Genomic DNA, 18,584 nt, shown 5'->3' with positions numbered 1-18,584 from the left:
AAGAGTGTGAGAGGAGAAACTGGCCCTCTAGAGCAAAACATCACTAAAAACTACAGCATCTCAGCATTAAACTACACACACAGAACAACCTGCACGGCTCTTAAAACGTTCCTCTAAACAATCATGGATGTATGTGTATGAAAGCCAGTGAACCACAGCACAGGAAGTCAAAGAAACAATGACAAGAATCGATAGAGGCACAGATCAGAGATCAATACGATGGAATACATGCCTTCAATACTCCTCTCCCTCATCTTCCTCTCCGATACCATCAGGACCAACCTCCTCCACCGTCTCCTTGAAAAAGAGATTTCCAGTCTCAGTATATTTTGAGCAGATGTTTGTTGGTGTAGAACAAACTGTCAAAACTAAGTCTACAGTTTGCTCATTGGATTACATGAAGTGGGCCAAGATTCACAATTCATAAAGATGTTTAATTCTTTAAAAAGAAAAAGTTACATGAACAACACTGACGACTTCAAGCACTTCAGGAACTTTATTAAGAAGATTTAAAAAAATCTACAAGTTTTCATTTTAAACAATTTTAAAAAGCAAACACTTTTAAATATTAACACAAAAACAACAACAAAACAAAAACAAAAACTATTTTACTAATTTTTAACAAAATATTACTGTAGAGGAACAACATTTTAAAACAGTTTTAATTTTAAACAATTTTAAAAAGCAAACATTTTTTAACACGAACACAAAAACAAAAACTATAAAAACCATTTAAACAATTTTAAAAAGCAAACATTTTTAACACGAACACACAAAAACAAATTTGAACTACTTTTTATCAAAATGTACATTTTTTTAATACTCCTCTCCGTCCTCCTCCCCCTCACCCCCAAGGTAGTCGACTCCAACCTCCTCATAATCCTTCTCCAGAGCTGCCATGTCCTCTCTGGCCTCAGAGAACTCTCCCTCCTCCATCCCCTCACCCACATACCAGTGAACAAAGGCACGCTTAGCGTACATCAGATCGAACTTGTGGTCAAGGCGAGCCCAGGCCTCTGCAATAGCAGTGGTGTTGCTCATCATGCACACAGCCCTGTGGACCTTGGTCAGGTCTCCACCAGGAACGACAGTGGGCGGCTGGTAGTTGATGCCGACCTTGAAACCAGTGGGGCACCAGTCCACAAACTGGATGGAGCGCTTGGTCTTGATGGTGGCAATGGCAGCATTCACATCTTTGGGCACCACATCACCACGATACAGCAGGCAACAAGCCATGTACTTGCCGTGGCGAGGGTCACATTTCACCATCTGATTGGTTGGCTCGAAGCAGGCGTTGGTGATTTCTGAAACAGAGAGCTGCTCATGGTAAGCCTTCTCAGCAGAGATGACAGGGGCATAGCTGGCCACAGGGAAGTGGATACGGGGATATGGCACCAAGTTGGTCTGGAACTCTGCCAGATCAACATTGAGGGCACCATTAAATCTGAGCGAGGCAGTGATGGAGGACACAATCTGACTGACCAGCCTGTTCAGGTTGGTGTAAGTGGGACGCTCAATGTCGAGCTTCCTGCAGCAGATATCGTAGAGGGCCTCGTTGTCCACCATGAAGGCGCAGTCAGAGTGCTCCAGGGTGGAGTGGGTGGTCAGGATGGAGTTGTAGGGCTCCACCACAGCGGTGGACACCTGTGGAGCTGGGTAGATGGAGAACTCCAGCTTGGTCTTCTTGCTGTACTCCTCAGACAGACGCTCCATCAGCAGGGAGGTGAAACCAGAGCCGGTGCCACCTCCAAAGCTGTGGAAAATCTGGAAGCCCTGAAGGCCAGTGCACTGGTCAGCCTGAGGACAGAGAGGGAGAGACAATGGTCACATATCAGATACAGTTCTGTCTTTTCATCTCATATTCTGGAGCAAAATCTGCTCTGACTGTACCCACCTGTTTGCGGATCCTGTCCAGCACCAGGTCGATCATCTCTCTGCCGATGGTGTAGTGTCCACGGGCGTAGTTGTTGGCAGCATCCTCCTTCCCAGTGATCAGCTGGTCAGGGGGGAACAGCTGGCGGTAGGTCCCTGTGCGCACCTCATCTAAGGAAATGGCCATAAATTATAGGAGGGTTTGAATAACTGGGGGATGAAAAAAACATAACAAAATAGTAACAATTATGTCTTTTCTACATTCATTTCATTTCATTTTACCGATAACAGTGGGCTCCAGGTCCACATAAACAGCTCTGGGGTTGTGCTTTCCAGCTCCAGTCTCACTGAAGAACGTGTTGAAGGAATCATCTCCACCTCCGAGAGTCCTGTTACTGAGTATCTGTCCGTCTGGCGTGATCCCATGTTCGTGACAAAAAAGCTCCCAGCAGGCATTGCCAATCTGGACACCAGCCTGACCCACATGGATGGAGATACACGCACTCTAGAGGAAAACAAAGACAATTTGTGACATTCAGCATTCATTTTCGGACGTTTCAACCATTTCTAATTACATGCTCCAGATTGTGCATCATATGTTTAAGACAGTTCAAAATCTAAGATCATCATCATGTCAAAGTCACCTGACATGCTGTGCATTTATTCTCATTTTGAGATATAATTAATGAAGATATATTTAAGACAGAAAAAATGTCATGTAGAGAAAATCTTTAAACAAGATCTCTGGAGGAACATAATTTCAATTACACATCAAGTGATTGATTTGATGATTTTATTACAAACATCCTGCAGCAGGCAGGCCCTTTAAATATGGTTGTAAAGCAGAGGAATATGACAAGGCTACTAATATAACCCAGCTGGGCGTGTCAGGGTGTGCTCACTGGACTGACGCTGTTTTTATATCAGAGCCTTGTTTTTCTGTTCAAGCCGAACGTGATTGGTCAACTACATGGTAGCGTCTGTGTGTACGCACTGAGAAGGAGAGGGAGGGGCGAGGGTTACAAACACAGCGCGCGCACACACACTTCAGTCCGCCCGCCGCCGCCAAAATCTCACTCCGAACTCAGTTCAAAACTTGAGAGCCCTGATTAAAGTTACCTATGTAGCACACAATCTCAGAAGCTAAACGTTCAACAATTAGCTAGCTCGCTAACGCCGAAAAAGACTGTTAACTGCTCTTTAACTTGCAGGCGAACATTAGCAGGAGCTAAACTCAGCAATTAGCTAACTAGCTAACGCTGAAAAAGACTATTAACTGCTCATCACCATAAGACTTGCAGGCAAACGTTATCAGAAGCTAAACGTTCAGCAATTAGCTAGCTCGCTAACACCGTAAAAGACTGTTAACTGCTCTTCAACATAAGACTTGCAAGCGAACGTTAGCAAGAGCTTAACTCTCAGCAATTAGCTAGCTAGCTAACGCCGACAAAGACATTAGCTTAAACTGAACTTGAACTGACACTGGCTGTTAGCTTGGTTAAACCTGGTTAAATCAACATGAAACTTTCCATTATTCTCTACTCACCATCCTTCCCGACACTTGAAATGCCAATTCAGTCTTCTTCCAGGACTTTCTATGAGAGCTATGACTCAGTCTTATGCAGTCTTGCCGGAAAAGAATGGCGGAAACCGATTGGTTGAAAGTCACATGAGCTCTTTTCCTCTTTGCTGTCTAAACGAAAGGCATATCCAATAAAATATTTTGTCTGTTTATTTATCCAATATTTGCCATTTTCTAAAAAAAATACAGTCCTTGCTCAAGTAATAGATATTGATTTCTGTGTACTGTACAAGTTGTCCTCATACAGTTATTGTTTGGAGAGATTTCTCATGATAAGTCTGTTGCTCTTTCATTACTGTATTGACACTCTTTGGTTTATATGATGTTTGCAACATAAAACAAAAATATCTCATTTGTGTTTTAATGATCTAATAAAGAATTTATGCCCACAAAAGCATATTTTGTTAAGAAACCCAAATTCTACCAGAGAACTTTTTTCAAAACTTGTAGTAAATGAAATGAAAAGGTGCATTGAAACCATGCAGCACTCCAGCAATTAAGATTTTATTCACATTGTTTACCTGAACTGGTGTTTTCTACATTTCTAATTCTATTGTTATAATTGTTGTAATTACTGTGCATTGTAGTTATTAAGTTTTGTTATAAAGCTCAAAAAGAAGATGACTTTACACTCCCACCAGCCCCCTTATTAAAGATCCAGATTTTAGTTTCAGACAACTTTATTGATCCCTGTTTTGTTGCTGTACAAGTTGCTCAACACACAGTTATAAAGAAGGATAAAATACCTTAAAAGGTACAAAAAAAAAGGTGATAAACTACTGTGAAGATAACATCACCATAATAGTAATAATGTAAATATTAAATGAATGGTAAATAAAACAACAATAACTTAACTGTAAAGATAAAAAATACACAATATGGTAAAAATAATGCTGAAACAAGGTAGGAGCTCTACTTCAGCAGGAAGAGGACGAGTTGTACGGCTGAATGGAGCGACCTTCACCACTTTGTGAACACATGATTGGATGAAGGAGATTCCTGCAGGAAGTGGAAACAGACGACTTCCTCCTCTGGTGTTTCCAAGTGGTATTACAGTTGGTGCAGCTGCTGAAGACCCAGCGGTTGAGGGAATTACACAGTGAAAGCGAGACTAAAAGGGAGCCAGTTGTGATTATTATTAGGATTGTTTAGCATTTTTTGTGTATTTATGTTTATTCATTGATTTATTTCATTGCTTTCCTTGCATAGTTGAAGCGGTGTACCCTCTGAATGTTATGGAGAGGTGATATCTGTCAGTCCAGATGTTTTTATTTGTGAATTTGTCGTGTTGGACAAGCAAAACTTCAGAAATCAACGGTTTTAAAAAGCCTGAGCTCTCTCCTCGTCACGATGCAGCAGAGGCCCAGCAGGATGAGTCCAGCAGCGACGCCTGCGAGGCTGAAGCTGATCAGCACCTGTGAACAAACGCTGCTGATGAAGACGATCATTAACATTTGGTCATTTTTGTGTTTAATCTGGTTTCTGCACACGATATGAAAAGAGTGAGGAGCATCCACAGACCACCGCTCCCTGAAGCAAACCGTACTGTGTTAAGAAGAAGTGTCCAGTGGTCATGCTGGTCTGACAAGGTCTGGTTCTGCTGGTTTGCAGTAGAGTCCCACTGGGCCAGAGAGCTTTGGTAGTCCAGATTGAGAACCCCGACGGGCAAAACCCGGATCCCCCAGCAAACCCTCTTCACCCTGCGGAAGGTGGCATCCTGCACGTCACAGCGATAAGTGCCTGAAAATGACACCATCAGTTCAGGAAGTCAGTCTTTTTTTAATCAGGTGTTGACATTCAGCAGCTGACCAGAGGAGTTCACCTGCGTCCTCCTCCCTGACGGGGTCCAGGACCACTCGGTCCAGCAGAGGAGCGTCCCAGCGGGAGAACAGGGAGTCGTCAGAGGTGATTATTCCTCGGGCGTAACGCCAAGACACCCTGAGGGGCGACAGACAACAGCACAGTGAGCGCTGGCCTCTGCTGCAGTCACGTGTTCTACCTGACGAGGAAATCACCTGTTTGAGATGAAAACGTTGCCGTTGTTTAACGCAACGCTGTAGTCGTCTTACCTTTTGTACTTTTCCGTCAATATAATATATAAATTACTGCACATTACTAAATACATTTACATGTATTCAACTTATAAGCATCCTGAGTTTGGGAATCTGAAAACCACAGCGCGCGGGGGCATCGTCGTGGGTTAATTCAGCCCTGAGCAGAGGAAACCAGGCTGAACATTAGACTCCACTATGTCTGAGTCAACTAAAGAAGGACCTGAATGACTCCTGAATCCTCGGTCTCGTCGCCTCCAGCCTCACCTCCATGAGAACCTCCCCATCGCCTCCATGACTTCTCCCAGACAGTCGATGTCCACCGTCTGTCCTGAAGTCACAGTCATCGTCCTGAGGCCACACTGCCACGACTCCACACACTTCACCTTACGGACTCGACACTCCTCTGACACCTTGGACACGTGCAGAAGACAGTGATTATTTATTCCCTGTCTCTCTCAGTCGCTCAGTGTCCCGTGTTTAAGACGTCTCCGTGATACCTCTGCTCCATCTGTGCTGCTCACGGCTTCTTCCATCGCTGTCTTTCCGTCTTTCAGCAAACACAGAGTTTGAGTTTTCACACCCAGCCCACAGGTGGCGCTGCAGGAGGAGCTGTCAACAATGACCTCCAGCGGCGCTTCATCCGCCTCCTCCAGGTGAACTGAGGACAGAGGATGGAGGAGGAGGAGGAGGAGGAGGTGGAGGAGTAAGCTGGCGGTCACATGTTGCATTTTGATGTTTGATAGTAAATCTGCAGGAAATAAACGGTTTTTTGAAACCTCATCTGTTATTTGACAAATAATATTCAGAAAGAATCGACATATAACTGTACTAACCTGCACAACACTCGTCTGATGCTCTGCAGCCTCAGCGTTTAAAGGACCAGCTGAAGTCAAAGTGAGCTCACCTTCTTCATAAAACCAGTCAAACACAAAGTGAAGGTGTGAGTGCAAACTGCTGCATCATCAGATTTATTTTGAATTGAACGTGTGTCATTCCAGCCTGCAGGTTCTCTGAATCTCCATGACATCCCAGTCAGAATGAGTCAGAATAGACACGAGGTGCAGTAAATGACCTGTCAAATGCAAGGAAGTCACCTGAGAGCAGCGTTAAGTTTGGCCACAAAGTGCTTTTGTATTGGTGTTTATTACTCATTTCTCTGCACTTTACTTTTTGCATATATCACATCAAATAACTGTTAAGCTACAAATGAAATGGTATCTCATCTCAAAACGTGCAGAATTTCAAAAAGACACACAAAAAAACTTTCAATATTAATTAAAGAAACTGTGTACAAGAAATCTATTTGGAGCTCTCATGATCTCAGAATTTTTCTTGTTGACCAAACTGGTGAAAACCAACTTGTTGCACGTGGATGATGTTGCAGTTTGTAAGATGACCACCAGGTGTCAGACAAACACCAGACAGAGCGACAGACGCCCAGCACAACATGAACAGCTTCAGACAATCAGCTGCTGCTTTCAGTTCATTGATTAGATCGTAAATTTAGAAATGAATCAACCAAGCAGGTTTTTAACAAAAAAGGCAGTAAAACAATAAAAATCATTAAAGGTCGGGCACAAGAGACAATAACAATTATAATGTTTGAATAAGTTAAAGAATTAATAAAAACTGCCCTGGAAACTGTACAGAAAGGAGGTAAAGAGAAAAGGTGTTGTGTAGTTAATAATAGAGCGATTTTGTCACGTTTGTTCAAATAATCAACAGGTGATGGAAACAGTCTGGATCAGCTGTAGAACTCTGGCTGATTTGTTGAACAGATATTGGCTTCTTATTGAGCAGTGAACAGACTCTAATCAATACTCAGGACGGTGAGCTCTCAACAGTCTGTAACATGACACCAGAGTTAGCTATCCTGGTGATAATTAAGGCTTTTGATGACTGGAAGCGGCGAATTGGCCCTCTGGCCCACTGAAGGACCCACTTTCATGGTCCACTGCGCCCCCTAGTGGAAAAACTCCAAACCTGCCTGATTTTTCAGGCCCCAGCAAAGATTCAGGTTCTGTTAGCAGATTAACAATGGACTGGGTTTTTACAGGACGAGCTATTTTTAAAGCCTGTGTGGTTCTGCCACTGACTCTGGGAAAAGGACCAAGACAGAAAGACACACAGCAGGAAAAACACGCAAAGAGCGTCACGAAGATGACTCAGCATCAGCGGGGGGCTGAGACATGTTCGGCAGCCAGTAACAGTGGCCTAGTTGGAAGACCAGTAAAGCCCAGAGTGTGGTCAACACCGTGTGTGTGTGTGTGTGTGTGTGTGTGTGTCACATTGCAGGGACACAACTTCCTTCTGAGTTTTAGGGTGAAGACTTGGTTTAAAGTTTAGGTTAAGGTTTGGATAAGAGGCGAGAGAAGACGTTATGTCCTCACGAGGATAGAAGTGAATGAAAAAGAAGAGAGAACGAGGGGGGTGAGGAGGCGGGATGGGACAGAGGAGGAGAGGGATGCAGAGGAGGAGTTGGAGGAAGGTGGTCGGGGGTGAACAGGTGCGATGGAGAGAGGTGGAGGTGGAAAAGTGTGTGATTAGTGAGGTGGAAAACAACAGATCCATGTGTTCTTTGTGAAATCCAAGTGCGGTCAAATGATGGTCAACACACTGACTTGAATTTCAGCTGCATGGAGAGAAAGTTGAGTTTGAAGATCACAGCGGTGAGATGCATCCAGCTCGACAGTCATCAGACCAGCAGTCTGAGACACTGCCTGAGACATGAAAAACACAAACTTTCATCTGAATTCATCCAGTGTGGAGCCAGACTGGACAACTGATGCAATCTGAACGAGGCAGCACCACTAAACCCTCCCTAAAAATCTGGTATGTGTGATGGCTGAAAGGCTGGAGAGACTTCCAATCCACAGCTGCTTCCATGACTTCACTGCTGGAGCCCGTTTCCAGTTGTGTAACGTACATATTTTGTATGCCGAACGATGTGGCGCAAGAGAGAGACTGAGCTGCACAGATTCTATCAGCTGTTTGAGCTTCCTATTGCATGAAGGTGGTTTATGACACAGAACTATTTATGGCATTTGAGAACTTCCCTCCAGAACGCAAAACCAGCAGATCACAGCGCTGTGAGCGCAGAGAGAAGGACAGGCAGCAGTTTGTGGAGTTTTAGCTTTAGAGCTGGCTCAGTGTGAAGAAGCAGGGTTAATGATCCTCGAGGGTTTAGAGGCCAGGCAGTGCCTTTAACTGAAACACTGAATACTGAGAGGTAGTTAACATGTTTAGAGTCAGCAGATGCAAAGAAAAGCTGAGCTGAAGTCAAATCCAGGCAGGCTTTGGTGGAGTGTTTCTTCAGCTCCAGAGAAACAGCTTCGCCTCATGAATCACATTTCCTGACATGACGTTGTGAACTTTGAGCCACTGCTGCATGTCGCTGTTTGACCGAGGAGAGCGATGACCGAGCACCTGATGAAAATACTGATTGTTGGGGACGGAAACGTTGGGAAATCCTCCTTCGTGCATCGCTACGTCAACAGACAGTTCAGCAAGACGTACAAGATGACAGTGGGAGGTACGGCTGCCTGAGTTTCTCAGTGTTCGGTGGTGTGTGTGTGTGTGTGTGTGTGTGTGTGTGTGTGTGTGTGTGTGTGTAAATCCTGTAAATTGCTTTGTCATGAAGAAAAAGATGCAAACCAATGACTTCCTTCCCTGCACTCGGACAAAATCAAAGATCAGCACTTTTGTTAGCATGCTGTCTTTAGCATTTATACACAGCTGTGTAAACTCTTAATCCTGTTCACAAAAGGCTCCGTATGTGGAGTTTTAGGAAAATACTGAAGACCCAAACGAGGAAGTCAGACTGAGAGGCCAGGTTAAAGTTCAACCAAGAGCACTTTATTATAAGATCAGTTAGCGGTGGATTATGAGTCAGAGGCAAACAGGAGGACGGGCAGCGGCTGGAACCTTCAGGAAGAACATAGACTGAAAATACAATCAGGCAGCTTCAACCACAGCGAGAGGAAACAGGCTGAAGGTAGAACCGCTATGACACACAGAACAGTGTGGCCAAGTGTAGAGTGAAGGACGGGATTCATAGACCACAGGTTACAGGTGTGTTTGATGAGTGGACTGGCTGCAGGTGAGTAGGCGGGAGGAGGAAACTAGGTCACCACGCCCTGATTGAAACAGGACACAGCAGAGAGGAGAAAGCAGCAGAAACACTCAGGTGCAGTGTCCTTAGAGCCGCTGGACGCTGCAGCTTTTAGCTAAAGTGACTCAAACAGGAGTGAGCGGTGGGTTAGTGGGGGGTTTGTAGGGAGCATTCACAGCAGCTGGATAAAGTAAAGTGAACATTCATGGTTCGATTCACTGACCCCAGCAGGCTTTGCTTCATGATAAACAGCTCTGCAGTCCAGTTTGTTCTCCTGTCAGTCCTGCAGCACGGACAGTTTGACTAAAGTCTTCTCTCAGAATGAAAGTCTGAAAGTCTGCTGCTCGATTTTCCTCTTCTTTCCTTCCAATCTTGAGCTTTCTCTGTGAAACTGTTGTTCTGTTCTGTTCTCTCACTTGTCTCCAACATCTCTTAATTCCTCCAGTGGATTTTTCTGTGAAGGTGCTGCAGTGGTCGGATAAAGAAAAAGTCAGGCTGCAGCTGTGGGACATTGCAGGTACGAATCATTTCTCAGTCGATGGATGTATCGCACGAACGCAGGGGTGGATGTGAGCTTTATGTCGTCCTGCAGGCCAGGAGCGTTTCATTTCCATGACCAGGATCTATTATAAAGGCGCGTTGGGCTGTGTGGTGATGTTTGACGTCACCAGCTCCTCCAGCTTCCTCAGCTGTCGCCATTGGAAACGGGACCTGGACAACAAGGCCATGCTGCCTAACGGAGCCTCCATCCCCTGCATCCTGCTGGCCAACAAGGTGATTCAGTGCATCCACGGTAATGATGAATTTATCATGCTAGCCTTCTGGTTCAGTATTAATAAATGAGCCTTGTGCTGTCGCTGGATGGATTAACGGCCTCAGCGCCTGAGAAATGTTCTGAGTCAAATGAATAAATAACCACTTAAATGATTAGATTATTACAACATTATAAACAAGAGGTAAGACTGGTGTCTCTGTGTTTTTGGCTGGACATTTCATAAAACAAGAAGAAAGAAAAGTACAGATGTCACAAAAACTGTGCGTCACTTTTATTCTCCCATTCACATTCACTCTCACTGAAAGGCAGGAAATAGTACTCAGTATAGGCTCTGTGTGCCTACACAGATATACGATGAAGCTGTGCTCATCTTTGACCTGCTGACATCTATCATTGCTTGGTATCTTCACCGCTCACCCGCCATATAACTCCAAACATCGAGAAATGAATGGAACAGACCTGATGCTGATCCTTCACAAACCACAACAAACCGCTCACCTCTTCCCGGCCCTCTGTCTGTCTCTCCGTCCGCCTGTCTGTCTCCAGTGTGACCTAGCTCAGCGGGTTGTGTCGGCAGAGAGCATCGACAGGTTCAGTAAGGCCAACGGCTTCGTGACGTGGATGGAGACTTCAGTCAAAGACAACAAGAACGTTGGGGAGGCGATGAGGTAACTCGAGAAGAGGCTGAAAAAGTTCAGCTGGTGGAGGACAGACTGGAGGATGCTAACAGAAAAAGATGACCCACGAAATCAATGCAAACATACTGTGAGCATAAATCGGCCATTTTAGTGGAGTTTAAGGTCATTTTTACTTTCTGCAGCCTTTAGCCTTTATTTACTCCCTGAACGCGTGCGTCCAATACATCGCATGGTTTTATCAGCTGCAGTTTCTTTCAGACTTCCTTGTATACATGATGACGCTGTGCTAGGAGGCCATAACATAATATCTTAGGTCATAACCCAACATGTCTTGTATTGACAATTCACAACCAAAAACAGTGCTGCTGCTGCTGAGTGACTCGACAAGTGATAGTGGACATGTACAGCCTGTCTCCACTCCCTAAAGTCCTGTCAGAGCACAGCTTGACTTGTTTGGAAAAGTTTTCAGTGTATCTCTGCAGCCGTATACCCCTAAAGCCACTGAGACAGCAGCAGTTTAAAGGGCTGATTACGAAAGATTAAAACTATTGTGATTCATACAGTTTACATGTTAATGAAGTCACTGAATCTGTTGTTTGTCAGGAGGTTGGTGCAGGAGATTTTGTCGGTCCAGTCCAGCCTGGAGCCGCTGCAACCCAGACCTCAGGACAGTGTTTGCCCTCAGCTGGACTCAGACTGCAACAGCAGAGGAAGAAGCTGCTGCTGAAGCGCTGCCTTCATCAGTCACAGGAAAAAGCAAACACAGCCGGGAGCTGCTCATTGGCTGTTTGAGGAGCCACTTCACCCCAAGTACTGAGGCTGTTTGCTAATAGAGGAGGACAGAGGAGGCACCGCGAGGCTGCCAACTGCCAGTTTGATCTATGATTAGAAACGCTGAGGGTGGATGAAACTCCACCACCAGTTTTAATGTCACAAAGCCTCAATCAGGGTCTCTAAACCTTTTTCTAGTCCTTTAACTCCAGTTTCAGGACCCAGCAATCTAACAACCACAGTAACTAGAGAATAATGTTTAAGAGTGTGAGATTTATTTTTATTAAAACTTCATCAAGCGTCCATCAGTAAATCAAATTTACCTCAAATCAGCTGGCCCACATTCTAAAAACTGACTGTAATTTTCATGTTCTTTCTGTTCGAGTAAACGTCATTTTGGTCGGTATTTCTTCAGTAAATGTGAGAAGAATTGGATGGTGTGCATTTACATCACCTACAGAAACTCCACCATCAACATGCAGAAGGAAACATGTCACTCGCTCTGTGAGGTGTTGGCCTAAACCTTACACACATCAGTCACTACAGTCTCCAACCAACAGACTGGTCGCTGTCATTTGGGCGATAGAGAGAGGCAGACAGCCACATGAGGAGGAGCAGAAGGAGCAGAGGGGAGGTGTGTGTGTGTGTGTGTGTGTATGTGTGTAAGCTCATTAAATGGAAGAGCTCTCAGTGTGAGAACAAGGTGTGGAGTGCCGAGCCGCCTCCTCCAACAGGCTGAGTCAGGCGGACACATGGCGTCCTCGTGCTAATAACCTGTGTGTGTGTGTGTGTGTGTGTGTGTGTGTGTGTGTGTGTGGACATGTATTACTCATGTTGTGAGGACATAAATGTGATTACCCAGCCACATCGTGGGGACACAACACTAGACCCCATAATGTAAGTCACTAATGTTCAGGGTGAAGACTTGAATGAATGTAAGTCTATGTAATGTCCCCGAAAGTGATGGAAACACCGCTCTGTGTGTGTGTGTGTGTGTGTGTGTGTGTGTGTGTGTGTGTCTGTGTGCCAGTGAGCCACATGGTGTGTAGGTGCTGTTGTGTTTCTGTGTGTGTGTCAGATGAAGGCACATGGATGTGCATGTGCCTTGAAGACGTCAAGAGCACACACACACATCCTGTCGACAGGATTTGTGGGTAAATTCACACTATTTTTAAGTGAAGCGCAGTCAGTTTTTCTGAGCAGAAAGAGGTTAAAAAATGATAAGAATCTCAAACATCGTCTTTATTAATGTCGGAACTGCATCCACTGGCGACATAATCATAGCAGTAAAACACAGAAACATGATGCATTAAGCTGCAGTAAATTCCCAGCATGAGCTTTTGGTTAACGACACCCTCAGTGCGCTCAATCAGTTTGACTTCACCTTGTTTGTGAGGAGTCTCCGTCATGACAGATGGCTCTAAATGCTGTGATAACCACGAGCCACAGCCAGTGTTGCTGTGGAGAAGAGGTCAGTCAGAGAGGCCAATCAGAGCTGCAGCAGCAAGAAAACTCAACCTGACCCAGAATCGAGACGTCAGCGTATTCAAACAGCTGAAAGGGGAGCAGTTACTCATGTTCTGTACTGTCAGCTCTACTCACAGCAACAGGTTTGTTCCTAAATGTCCCGTACATCCATACAGTGGATGTGAACAGAAGCAGATTCAGCACAAATTAGGCAAAAAAACCCTCTTCATTGATTCAGGGACGTGAGCACAGCGTGAGCTTTCTTATCTTATTCTGTTTTACACTAATGGTAAGACCCTTTAAACTCACACAGACACGCCTTCGCCTCAGTTCACAGTGGTGCATCCACTCAGCTCTGAGACGGACTCCATTTTTAGAGACTTACCATTGTGTCCAAAAGTATAAAATTTGTCCTGATTGCTTTGAAACCTAAAGAACCACGCAGAGCATGAGTGTAAAGCACCAAATTTCATCAACCTGCCTGTTCGATAATGGGACATTTTGCATTTAAAGGTGTTTATTTTGACCTGAACGTGATGCTGGAGGAAAGGTCGGGGTGACACACACTGACAAAACAAGTGTTGTTGTAATTTGCAGCCTGCAGTACATTCATGTGTGTTGCTTAAATTCAGTTTGAGTTGAGTGTGTGTTTGCACGGCGGTGTGGGTGGAGGCTTCTATTCCTATCAGTGAGTTGGAGGAAGGCCGGAGCTCTTGGCCGTGAGTCAGTCGACCACACGGGCTGCAGTCACGGAGAAGCCTCAGCGAAATGACCGGATGTTGAACAGATGGACTTTTGTCAGAGCGGCCATTTGTCAGGATGCAGTCGTCACTTCTTTCATCATTTTATTTTCTATTCATGTAATCACAGCCTGTCAGCGGTCAGAAGGGCGCTCCAGCGGGACTCGTTGGAAGTAAACGGGCACATTTGCGGTTGTGGAGCTTTTCAACCCTGGAGGCTTCTCTCTGCTCTTAAATGTCACACTGTAAGAAGTGGTAATCGTTTACTGCGCTTGCCAAGTCACGCTTCGCCCGTTTGACACCAAATAATGAACACTGAGAGCTGAACCGTCCTAAAAGTGTTTGGCTGTATCTTGGAGTTGGTGGTGATGCTGGTTAAATGAATCTCTGTTAGCATCTCCATACAACGGGGCCACACCAGATCTACTGATAAATGGCACAACAGGAGGACGCTCTGGGTTTGACCCAGTTGATCGTGATATCCCAGCTGGCAGACTCCAGCAGTGGACGGTTGGGTCTATCTGTGCTAATCCCCGTACCTTTCTGACTTTCCAATAGCTGTTGATAAATCCGTTTTATTATTCTCTCTTCCTCTTATGTTACCACAGCTCAATATCACCTGTACCTGGTCACCTGAGCGCAACCTTCATGGACTCTGACATTTAGTCCAGCTGGATCTGTGGCCACTGTGGGTCTTTAAGAAGCAGCTCAGGACTCTGAGGCTGTTGAAAGGTGCCATAAAAACACATTTTCTTCCCGTCCTTCTCTTCGTCACATCTGTCCTCAGTGAGGAAGAAGTTGTGATTTCTGGCAGCCAACGCTTTTAAAGTTGCAGCAGTTCTCCCTTGTTGCCATTTGGGGCCGCCAGTGAGCACCTTTGCTTAATGCTGCTGGTGAATAAGAAAAATGTGACTGTGTTTTATCATAAATTAAACCACCTAAAGACTTTATCTCTTTATATTCAGAAAGAAACAAAAATCTGACTTTGTTTCTGAGCTTATCAGCGTTTCTCCACGACATCGAACATTTATTTAGAGCTTCGTTTCATTGCCAGATGATGGCATCAGCACGTCTCTATTCCCGGCCTCAGCAGCGTGGGAAGCCTCCCACCAGCCTCCTGTGGGCTGACGGGCCGCTCTCATGCCAAAGCTGCCTGTTGCTCTCAAACAGAAAGCCAAAGATAGAAGGAACTGTTCGTCCCATGTCATGATCACAGGTTTGCTCCAAAAATGACAACTTTGTTTGTTTTAGATTTTCATACGTTGGCTTTATTTCCTCCAGTCTCATATCTGTTTAGCATCATTTATTGCATATATGGCCAATGTGTTTGGATTTAGCCTCTGGAGTTCATGTTGTGTCTTCAGGGTCATCTGATGATGAAAAGCAAGTAAGCAGATTTACTGTTCAAACCATTAAATTAATCCCAAACTATTTCTCTGATTCCAGCTCCTTAAATGTGAATATTCTCTGGCTTCTTCACTCCTCTATGAGAGTAAACTAAATGTCTTTGGGCTGTAGGCAAAACAAGACATGTCAGGACGTCATTTTGGCTTTGGGAAACACTGACGGACAATCTTCATTTTTCTGACATTTGATAGACCAAATAACTGATCGATTAATCAAGAAAATAATCAAAAATAGATGAATCAACAGCAAAAGTAACGTTTAGTCACAGCTTTACTGTACTTTATGTCAAATTTAAGCATTATTTCAGATTAAACCAACTGGACAGCTTCACCAAACAGACAATTCCCCTAAAATGATCCTTCATTTAATAGTACATCTATATTTGTTGATAATACTTTTGCTTTCTTTACCTGTAATAGAGTATTTTTACATCATTGTTTGATACTTTTACTGAACGTTAAGGATCTTCCATCACTGGCTGCATCACACAATCAAATTAACCGAATAAAAACAAATTGGTTTTATTCGTGTAAAATGGAGCTGATAGTGTTGCATGAGCCTTCCAACGCCAGTCCACAGAGTTTATTTTGCTTATTGTGGTCTGAAAAGATGAATTTACTGCTTCATGTGATGTAGACAAAAATCACACTCACTCACTCACAGATTAAAACAACTGCTCGACCTTTCCTCAGCGCTCACTGCTGCTCTTACTTGGGGAGTATTGGTGACTGTGGGTGGAGGAAAAGGTCCCCACAGATGTCAACTACAACACTTCAATGGAAGAATTTGCTGATTTTGCAGAAGCAACGTCAAAACTCCACGAGGCCTTGAGACGAGACGTCAGCGCCCCAGTGGCTCCTTCAAGGAGCCGCTGGAGGAGGGACGGTGTTTACTCCCTTTACCTCTGACCCTCCTGGAGAAGCCCAAGCAAACAGACGGTTGCATCATGAATTACGTTCGACATTTTTCATGACTGACGTTATCTGGATCATCCGCAGGTGTAGACCGCTCTGGTGAAGGTAGCGTGACCTAAAGCTTATCTTCCTGATGAAAGTGAAATAAAGCAGTGACGTTAGTGTGCTGTTAAGTTTCCACAAAAAGTTTCCACTGTTGTTGTAAAAAATGAGATACCAGTGTTAACGACTGCCACTTTTTGTGGGTGAAGAATAAAATGCATCAGTCGTGATCAAGGAAAGCTGATGATTGTTCACGGGGGTTGACGATCCACGAGTGGGCAGAATGACAATATGTCTGATGACGCTGCCACAACAAATGTAGGAAGTCTCACTGGGGTTTGTTTGCGTCGGGGTTCTTCATCCAACAGATCCTCCACCATCTGCCGACAGCGAGTCACACAGACGGCAAGCAGAGCCAGAAAAAATAAAAGACCAACTATCCAGGTCAAGAAGCCTTCATGCTGATCCATGCAAACATCATAACCAGGTTAAAGTAACCTATTAGGGGATGAATGGTAGAAATTAATGGAGGTGTTGGTGAGGGGCAGCCTACAGCGCATCTGACATTTGGACAGTTTCCTGTAGATTTGTTCCTGCGTTGTGTAGCATTGAGCGCTTCAGGGAACTGGAGTCTAACTCCTCATGTGTTTCAACATACTTACCCAGTTGATTCTTATTGTTATTCTGATAATTAACCTTTGTGGGAGAAATCGTGCACCAGCAGCCACCACAGCAAGGCAAAGCTCTGAACGCAGTTTCTGACAGCATGTTAATGAGATGCTGATGAAACTGTGACCAATGATGAGTTTCAGAACATCAGCCTCCAGCGAGGGGAAACCTTTGGCTCTGCACCAACATCAGAGAGTGTCTTTAAATATAAAGGATAACCTCAAGCTACAGAGCAAATACAGAGACTTAGCTGTGTGTAAAGACTAGCTAGACCTTTTGTTGCAGGACTACTGAAAAAATTAACAGGATTATTTCTGGAAATGGAGAGAAATTCTGCATTTATACGTGGATACATGCATGAACACTGAAGCAGGTGAGAGACAGACAGAGAGGACTGGATTTACTGAGAAAAAAAGAGAAAAGAAACACATAGAGTGAGCAGACTGATGGCAGCAGAGAGCGCGATAAAATAAGTGAGCGAAGCCAAATGATGGTGGTGTCATCATCCCCCGTTACTCTGCGTGTGGATCTTACACATCTGACAATAAATATGCCACAAATGCTGTGATTCCAACAATGTGCCAGGCAGCTATTAAAAAGTGCTGAAGTTATTTTAGTGCCATCCAAACCTTCTCCGTGTTCACTACAGCACCTGTTATGGTGATAAAGATGCCTTTTGGAAGGTTAACTGATGTATATAAGATACCCAACGCCAAAGAGCATGTGGTATCAGTCATATGCAACACTATAAAATACTGATAATTTAAGAAAGACAACAAACGTTTTGCACATTCTACACACCTACATCATATATTATAGCAGAAAAGAAAAAACACATCGTTGCAGCCAAATCATTAATAAATCATATATTAATCTATGATTATCTGTGATTTTAAACTTGCCCTAAAAAAGGCCTGAAGCTGTAACTGCTGCCAAAGGTGCTTTGATAAAGTACTGATAGGCCCCGAGTACTTTTACTATTTTTTTTTAGTTTCAGAGTCATGTTTATGGTGTTCTTCTATGGAAAACCTAAACGTGCCATAATCAACGTTTTGAGGTTTCACTCATTAAAATAATTTGAGGGCGTTTTGTTTTCGCCATCACAGCTTCAGACGCTGTTCCTGACACGGGTGGCTGCCGCTCGCCGCTGTGTGAATGGATTTCCGCATTTCCATGCCTCTCAAACGTGACCCGGCATCTTAGAAGTTATGTCAAACTGACCAATGGGAGCGCGGTATTGGAAACACGTCGCAGTTCACGTTTGACAGAGGCCAGTGCTGCATTCCTGTACAGTAGGAAATATGACAAACCAAATATTTACAACATTGTATAACGGTTCGCGTAGGTTCTCAAGTGAAAAATGAAACCAATCAAGCATTTTCTCAACCTAGTCTAAGTCCTCTGATTCTGTTATCGTGAAAATAATGTGCACAAAAGTACATACAGTTGTTTATTTCTATCAAATGAAACAAATGCGCTCAAGCAGAATCTGCGGATTTGGCCATATTTTGTGGTAACCATTAATATTACCTGTAATCATCT

The 18,584-nt window shown here is 44.2% G+C and overlaps 2 protein-coding genes and 1 pseudogene across 3 annotated transcripts; 1 reads left to right on the top strand and 2 right to left on the bottom strand.

Annotated features, from left to right (window-relative positions):
- Window positions 1–482: 482 nt before the first annotated feature.
- Window positions 483–2,407, bottom strand: LOC143327511 (tubulin alpha chain-like; annotated as a pseudogene). Its single transcript, XR_013077743.1, has 3 exons — window positions 2,155–2,407; window positions 1,895–2,043; window positions 483–1,797 (listed from the first exon to the last, which is right to left on the bottom strand). The product of XR_013077743.1 is annotated as a tubulin alpha chain-like (transcript).
- A 1,714-nt stretch (window positions 2,408–4,121) lies between these two features.
- tmem81 (transmembrane protein 81) lies at window positions 4,122–6,236 on the bottom strand. The gene is made up of 5 exons (XM_076741958.1): window positions 6,006–6,236; window positions 5,773–5,918; window positions 5,277–5,392; window positions 5,001–5,194; window positions 4,122–4,869 (listed from the first exon to the last, which is right to left on the bottom strand). The coding sequence occupies exons 1-5, from the start codon at window positions 6,234–6,236 to the stop codon at window positions 4,759–4,761; spliced, it is 798 nt and encodes a 265-aa protein (XP_076598073.1). The 3' UTR covers window positions 4,122–4,758.
- A 2,659-nt stretch (window positions 6,237–8,895) lies between these two features.
- LOC143327350 (ras-related protein Rab-7L1-like) lies at window positions 8,896–11,899 on the top strand. The gene is made up of 5 exons (XM_076741644.1): window positions 8,896–9,040; window positions 10,065–10,136; window positions 10,212–10,393; window positions 10,941–11,062; window positions 11,636–11,899. The coding sequence occupies exons 1-5, from the start codon at window positions 8,923–8,925 to the stop codon at window positions 11,757–11,759; spliced, it is 618 nt and encodes a 205-aa protein (XP_076597759.1). The 5' UTR covers window positions 8,896–8,922; the 3' UTR covers window positions 11,760–11,899.
- The last annotated feature ends 6,685 nt before the right edge of the window (window positions 11,900–18,584 follow it).

The sequence above is a fragment of the Chaetodon auriga genome, chromosome 10, assembly GCF_051107435.1.
Source record: "Chaetodon auriga isolate fChaAug3 chromosome 10, fChaAug3.hap1, whole genome shotgun sequence".
Lineage (NCBI taxonomy): Eukaryota > Metazoa > Chordata > Actinopteri > Chaetodontiformes > Chaetodontidae > Chaetodon > Chaetodon auriga.
This window is presented reverse-complemented; position numbering and strand designations above follow the sequence as displayed.

Bases quoted from the DNA above. Each gene is read 5' to 3' on its own strand.
- LOC143327350 (XM_076741644.1), top strand. From the start codon at position 8,923: ATGACCGAGCACCTGATGAAAATACTGATTGTTGGGGACGGAAACGTT. The intron at 10,137-10,211 runs GTACGAATCATT...GTCGTCCTGCAG, and splicing joins GCAGCTGTGGGACATTGCAG to GCCAGGAGCGTTTCATTTCC. The intron at 10,394-10,940 runs GTGATTCAGTGC...GTCTGTCTCCAG, and splicing joins GCATCCTGCTGGCCAACAAG to TGTGACCTAGCTCAGCGGGT.
- tmem81 (XM_076741958.1), bottom strand. From the start codon at position 6,236: ATGCAACATGTGACCGCCAGCTTACTCCTCCACCTCCTCCTCCTCCTC. The intron at 5,393-5,772 runs GTGAGGCTGGAG...GTCGCCCCTCAG, and splicing joins ATGGGGAGGTTCTCATGGAG to GGTGTCTTGGCGTTACGCCC. The intron at 5,195-5,276 runs GTGAACTCCTCT...TGTCATTTTCAG, and splicing joins CGTCAGGGAGGAGGACGCAG to GCACTTATCGCTGTGACGTG.